The following is a 17454-nucleotide window of genomic DNA, read 5'->3' as shown; positions in this document are numbered from 1 at the left end:
CTGTACTGTACATTTGACCCGAAGGACATTTTCACTGACGGTAAATTTTGTTTTCCAATGGATGACGAACGTTTAATTGAAATGGTGCATCAACACTTCTATTTGATTTGTCTCATTCGAAATACATGGACATTGAGTACAAAATGAATATTTGGAGTGAAATAGGAAAGGAATTGAAGACTGATAAGTAATTTTATAAAATATTACTTTTAAATATTTTATTTTTTTTTATTTAAATCAAAATAATCAATAATTAATTATAATCAAATACAGGTATTTTACTTTACTTCTTTATTTTAATTATTAACAATTCTAAAACATAAATTTTTAAAAATTTTTTCTTTCTGCCACGGAACAGCCCCTACTTCTGAATTGAAATCTTTGTATAATTATCTTACACTGAAGGCTCCATTTGTTGAATTTTTTCCTTGAAGAGGGAAGTTGAGTACAACTGCCTCATTTTTATCATTCGCATCAGCTGTAAGTTCTCTGGTTTGTATACGACTGTTATACGAATATTTAATAATTAAATTATGTAATACACAAATCGATATTATACAGTCTACATTTTCCGGTAGTGCCTGAATTCGTCTATTGTATATTATGAATTTTTGAGTCAGAATCCCAAAAACATTTTCCACAATTCTCCTTACTCTACACAAACGATAATTAAAAACACGTTTGGGAATAATCAGTTGTCCTCTCGGATATGGCCTCATCAAATACTTCCTAAAAGGAAAAGCCTCGTCCCCTACAATTACGTAAGGAGCTTCATTTGTTGTACTTTACCTGCCAAGCAGAGCATTTTGTGGAATAGATAAAATAACTCGTTCGAGTGATTTTCCCAGATTAGACTGAGCGAAAATCCCGCCATCGCTATTTTTTTCGTAGGATCCAACATCTACAGCTATAAATCTGTAGTTAGCATCTACAAGTGCTAACAACGCTACAGAGAAAGTTTTCTTATAGTTAAGAAATTGGGATCCGCTGTTAGGAGAAACTTGGATGACTAAGTGTTTGCCATCTATTGCTCCTAAACAATTAGGAAAATTCCAAAGTTCGTAAAAATGCTTAGCAATATCTCGCCACTTTTCTTCTGTAGGTTGAGGCAACATTTCTTTCACGAGTCTTTCCACAATCACTCAATCACTTTACAATTTGATGTACCATACTGTAGCGTGTCCAAGCTGGTAACTGAACGAAATTGTGGTCAGTGAATCCCGTGGCTAAAAACCTAAAAAAAAAAAAAACAGAAACAGTAATAAGCATAATCCCATGACGTGTTATGTTATTTATTGATATTTATTATAATGTTATTAATGTGTTTTAAGTAAAAAGCTTAAAATTGTCATAACACTTTCTTCTGTCACAAAAAAAAAACAGAAACAGTGACACCAGAAATCAATAAATTATCAGTGAAATTTTTACGAATAGTCTACATTAGGAATAAAAAGTGAAACACATGGAGTGAGCAAGATGGGGCAAAACTCTCTAGTATAAGATATGATCCAACAAATGAATTACCATTCCTTTGGTGTTGTAAATTTTATTTAATCCCTTATTGTGAATATATAAAGATGATCCTTAGTTAAGTAAGATCTAGAACCAGGCAGAAGCAAGACAGTACGACCACAAAACTTCATATTAAAGAAACATACTATCAGTTAAATAGATTTTGATGTCTTAGAGTACTTTAAAAACTATATTTTTGTTAAATTTGAAATCATAGCATGAAAAAAAATCACTACTTAGTAATAGAAAACTCCACACAATAAAGTTTGATATTTATAAATAAATAAATTAATATTCTCAAAAATAANTAGCTGTTATGTTAATTATACATATTTTTTTAATTTATAGGACCAACATGTAAGATGGAGTAATATTCATGATAATTATAGAAAATCATTTAAGAAAATTGCAATCAAATGTGGCCAAATGGCAAAACGAATTAAACACTATAAATACTAGATCAATTAAGCTTTCTCAACAAATTTTTTGCTGAAAGAGAAACAGAAGGAAATATTGAACCTCGAGAGGCTAAATTGAAGATTGGAAGACAAGATGACGAACTATTATAGATCATGTACTGTACAAGCTATGAAGGAATCCACAGTAAATTCACCTGACCCACAAGACTTTAGGAGTGATGATTGCTGTACAAGTGACACTAATGCTCAAACTTTACAAAAGACATTTAAAAAAAGAAAGTGCTTCATCCACATTGATGAAATATATTCTTTTGAAAAACACAAGCCAAAATTCTACACCTACAACTCATCCAGTTGAAGCTTTCTTGTGTGGCATTTCTTCAACTTTAAAAATGTTAAATCCATATTTATTGAATTTAGCAAAATCAGAAATATTTGCGATAGTACAAAAATATGAAATGAAAATGCTTACACAGCAGCCAACACAAGCACATGAAGCATACAGAATTTTGCCAGAACCCATGCTAAATACTTTTTCGTATGCTTCAAGCAGCTTAAGTTCATCATCAAATGATCGTGAATTTACATTACTAATACCAAATTCCATAGAACAAGACAATATTAAACATCAATACTTGTCTCCATCTATCAAAAGCTTTGTAAACCATATTATTCAAGACTAAATTCAATAATTTGATGAAAGCTAAACTTGCTAGATTTATGTTTATGTATTTCATTAAAAAAAAGTTTATCTAATAACTAATTTAATTATTTTATGTATTTAAGTCTGAATTTTTATTTAATTGCTTACCTGAGACAAACTGCTAAACATTCCTTCGGTGTTATGGCTAATCTCCAATGAGTGTCATGTTTCTTCAAATATTTCTGTTTTGTTCAATAAAACATGAAATGCATGTTGGGACATTTGAAAATATTCGAAAAATTTAGATTTGTCATCTATTAATTCTTTATGAAAGAGTTTCATACTCTTTTATTCTTAGATTCTTCATCTATTAATTCTTTATAAAAGAGTATGAAACTCTTTCATAAAGAATTAATAGATGACAAATCTAAATTTTTCGAATATTTTCAAATGTCCCAACATGCATTTCATGTTTTATTGAACAAAACAGAGAAATATTTGAAGAAACATGACACTCATTGGAGATTAGCCATAACACCGAAGGAACGTTTAGCAGTTTCTCAGGTAAGCAATTAAATAAAAATTCAGACTTAAATTGTTTAATATTGTCTCTTCTATATTGATATTTAATATTGTCTTGTTCTATGGAATTTGGTATTAGTAATGTAAATTCATGATCATTTGATGATGGACTTGAGCTGCTTGAAGCATACGAAAAAGTATTTAGCATGGGTTCTGGCAAAATTCTGTATGCTTCCTGTGCTTGTGTTGGCTGCTGTGTAAGCATTTTCATTTCATATTTTTGTACTATCGCAAATATTTCTGATTTTGCTAAATTCAATAAATATGGATTTAACGTTTTTAAAGTTGGAGAAATGCTACTCAAGAAAGCTTCAACTGGATGAGTTGTAGGTGTAGAATTTTGGCTTGTGTTTTTCAAAAGAATATATTTCATCAATGTGGATGAAGCACTTTCTTGTGGTATCTGCTTTCTTTTTTTAAATGTCTTTTGTAAAGTTTGAGCATTAGTGTGACTTGTACAGCAATCATCACTCCTAAAGTCTTGTGGGTCAGGTGAATTTACTGTGGATTCCTTCATAGCTTGTACAGTACATGATCTAGTTCGTTATCTTGTCTTCCAACCTTCAATTTAGCCTCTCAAGGTTCAATATTTCCTTTTGTTTCTCTTTCATCAAAAAATTTGTTGAGAAAGCTTAATTGATCTAATTCGTTTTGCCATTTGGCCACATTTGATTGCAATTTTCTTAAATGATTTTCTATAATTATCATGAATATTACTNATTGCAAAGGAAAAATTTTCTGTTAGCGAACCCTTTGTTAAATATTTCGAATATCACCACTGCTTATCTATATCGTATCGGGGTTAATATGGAGGTTATTGCATGGTCACTTATCCTCTGAAGAGCCGGCCGAAGCATTTTTGCTTGACCATACGAAATTACTCGCGAAGATCCGCGGGAAATGCCTTCTGGGAGATCTTTTAAGATACCTGGCCAGTATTTAGGCGTTACAGACGTGGAGAAAACCCGAAAAATTCCATGTAGCCAGCCCGCGCGAACCCACGACTGAACTCCCACAGTGTTCAGGGACGAAGACCGCTTTGTTTCTCTCTTCTTTCTTTGTACGAAGACCGCTTGGGCACTGGCGGGCCTTTGGGCCTTTTAAACTTCGGATCGCGCAAAAAGCGTGACATTGCATATGCACCACGGTGCGGAAGAAATTGACATTAATGTGCTGTATATATTTTTACAACTAAATGTCATATTTCAAAATTGGTAGAAATAATAATTTCAACAAAACAAATATTTTTTTCTTTTTATAAACAGATAAAAATAAAACGCTTTAAAAATGTATTACTTAACATCAATAGTAGTAGAGAAAGCGAACAGCGTACGTGACTAACCAAGCTATTAAGATGGCCGTCATTACCGATGTAATTCGTGTTACAAAATAAGGTACGAAGTGTGTGACAACAGTAAAAACATCGCATTTAACGTATTATTATAAGCAAATGAACGTAATAAACATCTTTATGTCAGTTTCTGAACGGATTTTAGAAGTAATTGATGCATGTTTATTTCAATTTTTGCAGCCATATTGAAAAAATTAAATATTTGATACGAGAAAAATTATATATACCGATGATTCTTTTTGATTAAACTCTTCTAATATAAAATAATTAGTAGATTAATATTCTTAATACACATATTTATTTATTCAAAACATAGTTAAGTTTGATTATTACGTAATTAATCCTTGTTGAATTGTACAGTACATGCTGTACAATACGTGTTTAAAGTCGTATTTAAATGTAAGGAAATATAAAGTAGGTTGCGTGTTTAATGATTTTAAGATGTAATTATTATATAATTTCTTCCATTATTTACTCGTTAGACAAAAAGAAACAATAGAAGACAAAGAATTCTCTATCATGCTTTTTTTTTGTTTTTTTCTATCTTACATTTAAATTTGATGTTGTAATCATTGTTTTGTTGCTTCAGAACTTTATCATATTTGGCAATCTTAAATTAAGAGCTTTTTCTACCATTTTAAAGTGATGATTTCAATATCAATGCCATTATTTATTATTGTTATAAAATATTTACACACATTTTAAAATCAAATATTTTAGGGAGTGTAAAGATTCAGATTCAGTAGTTAAAATTTATGAATTGGATGAAGTAATTGACGAGGAGAAAAGTTGACTGCGTTAATAAATGGATAATCGAGTAATTTGTAAACAAATAACTAAGTCGGATTGAAGCAATTGAAAGATAATTAATTGTAAGTATTATTTCAATTTTAATTTACCATTACATTGCAGAAATATAAAATAACTTTCTTAACCTAAATAAGCATGAATGTATCAAAATATTTTAAGAAAATGTGTGTAAAAACTGAACGTTAAATAGTGTTATCATTAAAATGAAAACAATTTTAAAAAAGTTTACTGTAAAATTCTACAATCTTCCTATGTGGTAACTATTGACATAAAATATTTGTGAACATTTTAATATAATGATTAACTGGGTTTAAATTACCATATTTACTCGTGTATAAGACGATTTCGCATATAGGATGATGTGTGACTTTAAAGATTAAAAAATAAAGAAAATTAGATTTATTAATACAGTTCTAATTTCATTTTGTCTAATCACAAATAAAATGTCAAATGCACGTAAATTCACACGTTGTCCCACAAAAATTACTAGCATTTTAATCTTTAAGGAAAAATCTTGTAAAATCGACAACATAATTTGTTCATGTAATCAGGAACCTTTTTTGCCAATTCTTAACAGTCAAATCTATACTTCTGAGTTTCTCCAAATTCTGATTTCCGAATAATTATCTGTTTTCACGTGGGAATGGATTGAAACTTATATTGGGCTCCCGTGTGATTTTGCAATTTAAATTTGGAAATCAATTCAAAAGCTTTGCTTTTTTCTATTGCTATTCGTCTTTACTCCTGCAATAAACAAGAATAATTTAAACAACCCAGATAAAATACTTTTGTTTTTAAATACCAGAAGGTGAGCATTTGCTAGAAAATGTGAATACATTGTTCACAAAAGTTATTGCAAAAACCTAAAGAATCCTTCACTTGCACGTACAGGATGACCTAAGTTTTTGAAGCAGTGAAAAAATGAAGAAAAACCTCATCTTATATGTGAGTAAATATGATATATCTCAATCGCTATATATATGTATATCAGTGGTTCCCAACCTTTTCTAGGATGCGGAACACTTTTGTGAGCAATTTTCTTTAGCGGAACACTTACTTAAGTTAATATGAAATACATAAGCTTGTCATAAGTTATTTTATTAGAATTGAGCAGTTATAATTCAAAATCTCTACTCATATTATTAACGCCAATTTTAGGACAGAAAAAAATATACCTAAATAACTTTAATGGGAAACTTCTGCCTGATGTTTCTTACATATTTCTTCTATGTTGGGACGTATATAAGACAATGCCTCTAAATTTGTCAGTCTTTCCTTTTTTATTTTGGATTTTGTATTGGTTTTAATGTGGAAAACCCAAGTTCACATAAACATGAAGTTGAAAAAATTAGTAAAATTTTTATGGCTTTTTTTATATCAGTGGATATTCTTGTTGGAACGATATCCAGAATTCATCAAGATTCGTTTCAGCGTGTTTGATTTTCATGGAGCAGTCAGGTGACAAGGATATAAGCTCCTCTTCCTCTGAGACATTACATTCAGAATTATCATATAATTCTTTTGAAATAAATGGATTCCTAATCCAGTAATATTTGTCCGTGTCGAGAGAATGAAAATATTTTCTTACGTTGTTTTCTACTATTGCTAAATGTTCTGATATCAAGGAAACAATATCGGTATTATTCAGTATGGAAGGAAACATACTGAGATTATTTTCTTCTACTCTTTTTTTCCAAAGAATGATCTTGTGGAAAGCTGATAGTTTGTCCGTTGATGTTAAGATGTTTTCCTGTACACCTTGCATGGTAGTATTCACAATGTTCAAATAATTAAATATGTCCGTTAAATATCCAAGTTTGGCACACCACATATCATTTTTAAGATTTTCTGAAAAGCACATATTTTCTTGTTCGAAGAAAACTATCAATTCTTTTTTCAGTTCCAGTACACCAAAAAGCATTTTTTCTCGAGAAAGCCACCTGATTTCTGTATGAAAAATTAACCCTTCATATTTTGCTTCCATCATTGCACACTGTTGTTTGAAAATTCGGGATTTCAACGGTCTCGTCTTTATGTAATTTGCCATATTAACAACGCTAGTAAGAACATCTTTTAATTTTGCAGGTAATGTTTTTGCAATAAGCAATTCCCTTTGCAAATGTCACAAATCCCTTGACTGAGCCTATCATTGATGGAGCTCCATCAGTGCAGATTTCCACGCATTGTTCTAACTTCAAATTCAAACGTTCAAAGAATTGATAGCATTATAAATGGCTTCTTCACTCGTTCTTTCTAGTAACACTCTGCAACACAAAAATTCATTCACTATTCTATTTTCTTTAACAAATCGAATGTATCCAAGTAAAATGGCTTTTCCACTAGTATCTGTTGATTCGTCAATTTGAAGAGCGAAAGATATAGTGTGAAGTTTACTTGCAAGTCGAATACGATTGCACACTTTCCGATTTCCGACTAAATCTGCGAAATACTTGGGAGATGCTTACGGAACACCGGTTGGGAACCACTGATTTAGAATATTTTTCCTATCCAAATTATTCGTTTTGGAGGTTTTTTTTATTTGCGATAAGATCGAAGGCAAACTTAAAAAGTTTAATTGATATAACAAAGCAATCCCGGTAGACGCCATTTTCGACTACTGGCACGTGGCCTACCTACTGTAGTAGCTTGTTTATATTTACGGCTGGCAGATGGCGCGTTTCAATTGTAGGGTAATTTCTGCATGCGAGTACACGCGATACGGAAAGACGACGGAACGGCAACTGTTTCCGTCGTTCGTTGCCGCATGTGAGTACCAGGATTTATTGTGTGAATCTAAGGATGACTCAAGATATATAAATTTCAGTTCGCAAAGTTTGTAAGTCCTGTTGTCAAGTTCGAGACCTGTCAATCTGTTCATTCTTCACCCGATCTATGGAATCTGATACAGTCCATTATGTATGCAGTCTGTATGTTTAATTTGTACAGTACTTTTAAGTTGGCTGAGGAGAGGCTAATGCCCGAAACGCGATTTGTAACTAGCGTCCCAACCGAATAAAGTGATGGATAATCTGCCAAGTGTTTAAGAGAAGTCACGTTATTGTGTCTGAATAAAGCAAATTAAATTAAAACACGGTTTCATCGGAATAAAAAAAAAAAAAATTCATATTTTATGCGACGAGGGTCGCAAAAGATATTAATGCGGGCCGCAGGTTGCCCATCCCTGATCTAGAATAATACTATTTTGGGAGAATTTGTTTCAGATTTCAGGGGAAACTTAGTTTTAAGGTCCATTTACACACCTGTCCGCTCAGTGCAGTGAATTTTTGCCGGTGGGAAATCGTTGACCTAGTTTTAAATTACCCTGTCCAGACTTGTCCGTCACAGAACTTTGCAGTGGAGGGGGCTTGACCGTAACATGAAAGTACTGTACTGTACATTTGACCCGAAGGACATTTTCACTGACGGTAAATTTTGTTTTCCAATGGATGACGAACGTTTAATTGAAATGGTGCATCAACACTTCTATTTGATTTGTCTCATTCGAAATACATGGACATTGAGTACAAAATGAATATTTGGAGTGAAATAGGAAAGGAATTGAAGACTGATAAGTAATTTTATAAAATATTACTTTTAAATATTTTATTTTTTTTTATTTAAATCAAAATAATCAATAATTAATTATAATCAAGTACAGGTATTTTACTTTACTTCTTTATTTTAAATATTAACAATTCTAAAACATAAATTTTTAAAAATTTTTTCTTTCTGCCACGGAACAGCCCCTACTTCCGAATTGAAATCTTTGTATAATTATCTTACACTGGAGGCTCCATTTGCTGAATTTCTTCCTTGAAGAGGGAAGCTGAGTACAACTGCCTCATTTTTATCATTCGTATCAGCTGTAGGTTCTCTGGTTTGTATATGACTGTTATACGAATATTTAATAATTATGTAATACACAAATCGATATTATACAGTCTACATTTTCCGGTAGTGCCTGAATTCGTCTATTGTATATTCTGAATTTTTGACTCAGAATCCCAAAAATATTTTCCACAATTCTCCTTACTCCGCACAAACGATAATTAAAAATACGTTTGGGAATATCCAGTTGTCCTCTCGAATATGGCCTCATCAAATACTTCCTGAAAGGAAAAGCCTCGTTCTCTCGTCCTCTACAATTACATAAGGAGCTTCATTTGTTGTACTGTACCTGCCAGCAGAGCATTTTGTGGAATAGATAAAATACATCGTTCGAGTGATTTTCCCAGATTAGATTGAGCGAAAATCCCGCCATCGCTATTTTTTCCGTAGGATCCAACATCTACATCTGTAGTTAGCATCTACAAGTGCTAACAACGCTACAGAGAAAGTTTTCTTATAGTTAAGAAATTGGGATCCGCTATTAGGAGAAACTTGGATGACTATGTGTTTGCCATATATTGCTTCTAAACAATTAGGAAAATTCTAAAGTTCGTAAAAATGCTTAGCAATATCTTGCCACATTTCTTCTGTAGGTTGACGCAACATTTCTTTCACGAGTCTTTCCACAATCACTTTACAATTTGATGTACTGTACTGTAGCATGTCCAAACTGGTAACTGAACGAAATTGTGGTTAGTGAATCTCCTGTGGCTAAAAACCTAAAAAAAAACAGAAACAGTAATAAGCATAATCCCATGACGTGTTATGTTATTTATTGATATTTATTATAATGTTATTAATGTGTTTTATACCTGCTATGTTAATTATATATATATTTTTAATTTATAGGACCAACGTGTAAGATGGAGTAATATTCATGATAATTATAGAAAATCATTTAAGAAAATTGCAATCAAATGTGGCCAAATGGCAAAACGAATTAGATCAATTAAGCTTTCTCAACAAATTTTTTGATGAAAGAGAAACAAAAGGAAATATTGAACCTTGAGAGGCTAAATTGAAGGTTGGAAGACAAGATAACGAACTAGATCATGTACTGTACAAGCTATGAAGGAATCCACAGTAAATTCACCTGACCCACAAGACTTTAGGAGTGATGATTGCTGTACAAGTCACACTAATGCTCAAACTTTACAAAAGACATTTAAAAAAAGAAAGCAGATACCACAAGAAAGTGCTTCATCCACATTGATGAAATATATTCTTTTGAAAAACACAAGCCAAAATTCTACACCTACAACTCATCCAGTTGAAGCTTTCTTGAGTAGCATTTCTCCAACTTTAAAAACGTTAAATCCATATTTATTGAATTTAGCAAAATCAGAAATATTTGCGATAGTACAAAAATATGAAATGAAAATGCTTACACAGCAGCCAACACAAGCACAGGAAGCATACAGAATTTTGCCAGAACCCATGCTAAATACTTTTTCGTATGCTTCAAGCAGCTCAAGTCCATCATCAAATGATCATGAATTTACATTACTAATACCAAATTCCATAGAACAAGACAATATTAAATATCAATATAGAAGAGACAATATTAAACAATTTAAGTCTGAATTTTTATTTAATTGCTTACCTGAGAAACTGCTAAACGTTCCTTCGGTGTTATGGCTAATCTCCAATGAGTGTCATGTTTCTTCAAATATTTCTCTGTTTTGTTCAATAAAACATGAAATGCATGTTGGGACATTTGAAAATATTCGAAAAATTTAGATTTGTCATCTATTAATTCTTTATGAAAGAGTTTCATACTCTTTTATTCTTAGATTCTTCATCTATTAATTCTTTATAAAAGAGTATGAAAGAGTCTCATACTCTTTTATAAAGAATTAATAGATGAAGAATCTAAATTTTGAAACTCCCCTTCCATTGACCTTTTTGTCCATGCTTGATGTACACACTTCGACACTTTCTTGATTGCATTTCTTTTTCTTCATCATCCAAATATATAGCTATCATAGCCAATTTATCCTCAGAAAAGTCCATGACCACTCACCGAGAGCACAAAACAAATACTGCGCAGTTACATCACTGTTGTGGGTAATTACTCATCACTGTGCTGTTCTCGATGTCACTGTCACCAAATGGTCACTGTTGTGTGTAAATGGACCCTAAGAAGGAATACCAGGTCTGTTTAGGGGGATTTTTGCAACAGAAGGTTGGAAACACTGCAACATGCTCATTTTCTTTCACACACAATTTTAGGATCGCGTTACATTGGTAAATCGGGCTGCCTGCATTTTCTATTCTTCTGATGATAAGTAATTTTAAGTATCTATCCAAAATTTAAAAAATTATATTAAAAATGTTTATTCCTTTCCTAATTTCATTTTTGTAAAATTTTATTGTTTCAAGAACAAACTTTTGTATACAAATATGTGCAATTATTTACATTATAGAAATGCCACATTTTTCATATTCTTGTAAAATTGAACCAATTTAAACTAATTATGTTGATATTAATTAACAAATTTGTTAGCTACTATCAATGTAATTATAAAAATGGACCAGCTCTGAATTTTCTTAGCAAGCATTGTTATATAATAATCATCTCTAATACACTTTGCTGATATTAATAACAATCAGTTCATTATAAAAAATAATGAAAACCCTAAAAATATAAATTTAACAAAATTGCTATAGTTTAGTAATGCTATGGCAGCATTTCGGTAATACAGTGGATTCTGCTTAATTGGGCCACCAGTTAATCGAGGTAGCTGATTTATTGGGCCAAATCTCAAAGAACAGAAATCAAACTAATAAACTAATACATGATTTAAATGCTAAATTGGAACAGTAGAAGAAAATTAATTTAGAAATTTTTGATACATTTTAGGGATCTTCTGAAAATACTGTATATCAGCAGTACGTACCTAATTTCGTTTGGGCCTAACAGTTAGCAAAGATAAAGCTATTTGTGTCTTTTGCTTGAGCTATTTGGTCTTTCCGAAGGGGAGTCAGCATAGCAAGATATATCACACCATGATCTTGTCTGGAGCTACTGACACTGCCTTGGATTGGATCATCATTGGTGTAATGATGATATTGTGTAAGGAACATGATTAGTCAATTTAAACTGGTAATGAATGCTGTCGAGGAGAGAACATTGAGGAACACAATTAGTTAAATTTGAATTGGTGGTGCATGCATCTCAAGGAAGAGATTGTTGGCGAAAAACATCACGCAGTGTGGCAGACCTAGAATAAAGCTATAACCAGCAAAGTTGCTGACTGGTTGGCTGTCAGCTGTCGACAGCTATATATTTAGTTTGTTTAATTGGGACACCCGCTTAATTGGGCCAAAATGGATTAGTCCCAAGCTGAATCCACTGTATTTAAAAATGTCAAATTTAAATTTGATTTCTTTTTTAAACTTTCAAGCCTTTACTTTTCAAGAATGCCTCATCATTAGGTTCTCTTCCCAAGAAATCTCTCAGCATATCGAATCCATCCTAAAGACAAAAATATTTTCCATAATTCCTGTGTATAAACATGACAGAGAAAAAAATCATACCTTTGTTCCACCAGGTGCCAAAATTTTGTTTCTGTAATCTTTTCCAGTCTGATAATTCATGATACCTTCGGATTTGAATCGACTGAAGAACATGTCCATGCTGTACACTTCACTCCACTGTAATATAAAAATATGTAGATTTAAAACTTTTTATTATTGATCATTAATGAATAAAAAGTGTATGAATTGGGTTGTACTTAACAAAATTTCTATAGGGCCTCCACATTGTTTCTGGCCATGTGTAGCACCCTTTGTCAAATGTCTGACAGATGACATACTCTGTTGGTAGAACCATTTTTATGGATAGAGTGTGGGGACCATTTTATTGGAGCTAGAACTGGCATTTGTTGATGGGAATTGATCTCGAAAAGGCTCCAGAAAAAATCAAAATCANTACTCTGTTGGTAGAACCATTTTTATCAATAGAGTGTGGGGACCATTTTATTGGAGCTAGAATTGGCATTTGTTGATGGGAATTGATCTCGAAAAGGCTCCAGAAAAAATCAAAATCAAAATGAGACATGTTGGATGTTTGAGATGCTTGAAAATTTCTTACACACATGTGAGGATCTGAATCCAGACTTTTCATGTGTTTATATCATTTCACATTGTAGCCATACCTTCATTCCATAACTGTCAACTTTTACACCTGGGAGCTAAATATCTGCTAAGTTCTCAGGCTTAATAACGACGCTTTCTCAGCACCTTTCGACCTAATATCTCTGTTTCAACAATCCAACATGAAAAACAGACAACAAAGTGAGGCATTCGTCACCAGTTCCTCGATCGGAGCACTTGAGTTTTCCCTGTGCTAAAACTTTGGATATTTCCTCGCCTAATAACTGTGGAAATAAGAACTGTCTTCTTTTGTGATTTCATACAAGGTAATTATCGCCACGCAAACTTCTGTAAACTCTCTCTCTCTCTCAAATCGGGAAAAAACGTAATATCTTAATATCGAATACTTATCAAATCAAGAAATGTATCTAACAGCAGCCCTAATGTATAGCCTATTGTTAACCATTAAACAGTTGTTACGTTAAAATGTCTATGAGTAGGTAACTTTTGGTGTGCTGTCTCTCCTTCCATCCCGACTCTGATCGCTCCGTTCGCTCACACACACGACTGCTCACACGTCTGAACGAAACAGTTTCTGTGTCTAGCCATGAAGACACAGTGGTGTCAGTCCTGACGAAACTTGTCATTGCTATCTTCGCCTACGCGATGTCGACCCTTTGGTCACGTGGTGCCGAAGTATAGGGAGGCACTTTGGCATTGTCACACACATTTCTGCAGCATTATTGTTACTACACCAGCAATATGGCAATGAACATTACTGTGTAACAAAATCAGCTGTTCTTGCACAAATGCAGGTCATAAGTGGCATTCAAGGAATTTCTTGTTCCACCAACAGATGCTATTCTAGCTGCATTATAATAGTCCATGTGATCTATCTGTTAAAACAATTTTGCCAACAAAGTAGGCACCTGATGGATATTTGCTATCAGGTGTTACATGTGGTCAGAGACTACATGAAAGGCCAATAAAAGTAAAACCCACTTCATATGTTTTATTCATTAGTGATGAATATTTATATCATGACCCTTCTATGTCAAAGATAATATAATATTAATATTTTCATTAAACTGTTTGATCTATAGTTTCAAATAATGTTTAAGAAAATATTATTCATGGCTGTAGAATGTTATAATTTGGAATGCACAGTTTTTTATCTTCTAGTTTTTTCACTTTTTCATTCAATAATGTGAGGCAGGCTACTAAAGAAGGCTGAAAACTTTTGTGTCATAATAAAAAAATTTGCTGGAAAAAGTGAGGAAAACGATCTTGTGTGACTTAGTAGAAAAGTTCCAGCTTTCAGGGGAATCGATACTTGCTGACTTATTTAACATATGTGCATGATGAACTGTGTATCATTACTTGTTTACTATTATTCATGGAATTGTTTTTGACAAAAGAATGTTACTTATTCTTAGTTCAATTTATAACAAACAAAAATTATTAAAAACAAAAAGCACAAATCTTATAATGTAATCATTTATTCCATGTTCAAATGATATTCAAATTAACAACTCAGTAAACAGAATCAAATACAACTTACCAAATAGCTATAATATCCTGCATCATACCCATCAACTAGATGCCCAAAATTAGCAGCAAAATTAGTACCTTCTGTTGGAGGAATACCAAGAAGTGAGCAACTCAAATCATGATAAATTTGTCTTGTATCAGCCTAATAATAATAAATATTTTAATCTCAAATGACAAATTTGAATAATTATTAATAAATCTTCTTTCCTTACTTTTGGATTGGTGTGAATGTTATAATCAAGCATGCTTAGGGCTATTTGACGCAAATTAAAATAACCAACATTAGCTAAACGAGAATGTACAAGAGATTGTAAAATATTATCTGGTAGAGGACTTCCATCTTTGTAATGTCCAGACATTCTTCTTAGGGTTTCTGGTTCCCAACACCAATTTTCAAGCATTTGAGATGGTGCTTCTACAAAATCCCATTCAACATTTGCTCCACTAACAAAATAATACAAGTTTAATATTTCATTTCAAAGTAATCAGAAATTTAATATTATAATTAATTAAATATAAATAAAAATAAATTAATATGTGGGTCAGACAAATATAAACCAAACTTTTTCCCAACAGCAGAAGGGCAAATGTACACAGTCCCAACTATGTATAAATATTAGTTGTCATGTGTAGACTGATTTCCTGCCATGCACAATGCATTATAATCAAGTTTTTAAAATGTGAATCTAACCAAGATTTTGTTAAGTATAAATATACAGTTTGGGAATGAAATATTTGCATCAAAGATGCAAATATTTGCATCTTTGATGCAAATAATGCCACAGCAAATGCCATATGCCACTAGCAAATGCCATATGCCATGTAAATATTTGCATCAAAGATGCAAATATTTACATGGCATATGGCATTTGCTAGTGGATTTAACAATATGCAAAACATCATGTATCCATGTTGCCCCCAAGACAAGCATAATGTCAGATAACATTCAAGTAGTTTGAAGCCTTATTGAAGGTGTCTAGACGTTAATAGTGGATGAAATTTATACAGGAATTAGGATAAGCCATAGCAGCATGTAGCCCATCATTTGGAATGTGTTAAATTCAAAAAAATTGAAACTTGATGGGTTCCATACCTTTGAATTAGATCAGAAAGCTGTTTGATTTGGAGTTTCTCAGAGACTGCTAAATTTGTACAAGGTAGAGGGGGATGCCCTTTTCAATTTCATTGTCATCTGTGATGAGTCATAAATGCATCATTATACCACAGACTTAACAACATAACCACAGACATAACAAGCCAGTATGAAATTGTGGAAAAAGGATGGAGTAGGTCCTATGAAGGGAAAAACAGTTGTCTGAGTAAGATTCTCATCATTGTTTTGAGATTATAAAGGCATTGTATATGTTGATTTCCTCCAGTTAATGCTGCCTACAACTGAAAACTGTTAGACAGAATCAAGGCAGCATTTTCAGGTGAAATTCCTGTTCTATTTCATTTCTGATGTGTTCTATTTTCTTTCAAATTTCTTTTTTTAAATTGATGGACTGAAAACATTTGTGATACATTACAAAGTAACTGAAAAGTATTATAAGGTTAGTGCGATACATTTATGAACACTTTGTTTATTGGATGGATTTTAAGACAGAATATTGGTCCAAAAGGCATGTTGTTCCATTCTGATAGCAATCCAATTGGGCAATCTCATCTGTTCCTAAATGGCAATGTGAGTCATCACATTGCCATCCTACATCAAGACAAATTAATGAAAATGCACTGGATTACTGTCAAACATCCTCCATTCAGCCAAGCTGTATTTCCATCTGATTACAACTTGGTTGGACCTCTCAAGGAGTCATTAGATGAAAATGATTCAAATATGATAAACAGTGGAATCTTTGTATGCAATTGTCTTTGGGCAACAGCCCACTAGATTCTACAATGGATGAATAAAAAAAAACTCAAATCAGGTGGAGAAAATTTCAAATGTTAGAGGTGTAAAAATGACTTGTGTGTAATTTTAAAAATATTCATTTAATAGAATAGGACAAAAGGTTTGGTTTATATTTGACTGACTCTCATATATATTAAACAATTACCTAAAGAAAGCTAAATTTGCAGTTGTACAAATCTCATGCATTACATGACCAAATTCATGAAAAAATGTTTTGACCTGAAAATTAAATGAGTAATTTTTAAAATTCAAACTTTTACATTAAGAAAGAATATAATAAAAAATTATTACTATGTAAAAATCATTGCAAATTTATAAGATTGGTAATTAAGTTTTGAAAACCACAATATATCTTATTTTCTGAAACATTTTTGGAAAGTGTCATTTCATTATCAATGATTTAAACATGTATTTGCTTTATATTCCAAAGATTAGAATTTTTCTTAAAAATATAGAACAAAATGCAAGCTGAAATTGCTAATGATGGGATGATATGTCTCAAAAATGGTCATTATTTTCTACTGTTGAAGATGATACATACTTCATTATGATCTAATAAAGATGGTTTCTCATCTGTTGGTTTGGTGAGATTAGCAATGATTACTGCTATGGGAACTTGTCTGTCTCCATCAGGCAGCAAACATCCTTGCTAATAAAAATCAAACAATAAAATTAATTTATTAATTCA

At 32.1% G+C, this 17454-nt stretch overlaps 1 protein-coding gene and 1 pseudogene across 1 annotated transcript in view; both read right to left on the bottom strand.

Annotated features, from left to right (window-relative positions):
- Positions 1–389: 389 nt before the first annotated feature.
- Positions 390–11431, bottom strand: LOC111642626 (annotated as a pseudogene).
- Positions 11432–11525: 94 nt separating this feature from the next.
- Positions 11526–17454, bottom strand: part of LOC111642625 (thimet oligopeptidase-like) — an 18858-nt gene continuing 12929 nt past the window's right edge. The window contains exons 10-15 of the mRNA XM_023388997.1: positions 17308–17415; positions 16912–16985; positions 15067–15298; positions 14865–14996; positions 12746–12862; positions 11526–12683 (exon numbers count right to left, since the gene is read on the bottom strand). Coding sequence (XP_023244765.1) covers positions 12600–12683; positions 12746–12862; positions 14865–14996; positions 15067–15298; positions 16912–16985; positions 17308–17415 — 747 coding nt within the window. The 3' untranslated portion in view covers positions 11526–12599. The remainder of the gene's footprint in view (positions 12684–12745; positions 12863–14864; positions 14997–15066; positions 15299–16911; positions 16986–17307; positions 17416–17454) is intronic.

This window comes from Centruroides sculpturatus, unplaced genomic scaffold (genome assembly GCF_000671375.1).
Source record: "Centruroides sculpturatus isolate CEXI.00-Female unplaced genomic scaffold, Cexi_2.0 scaffold1608, whole genome shotgun sequence".
NCBI classification, from domain to species: Eukaryota; Metazoa; Arthropoda; class Arachnida; order Scorpiones; family Buthidae; genus Centruroides; species Centruroides sculpturatus.
Note: the sequence above shows the minus strand (reverse complement) of the source record. Positions and strands in the feature narration are given on the sequence as shown.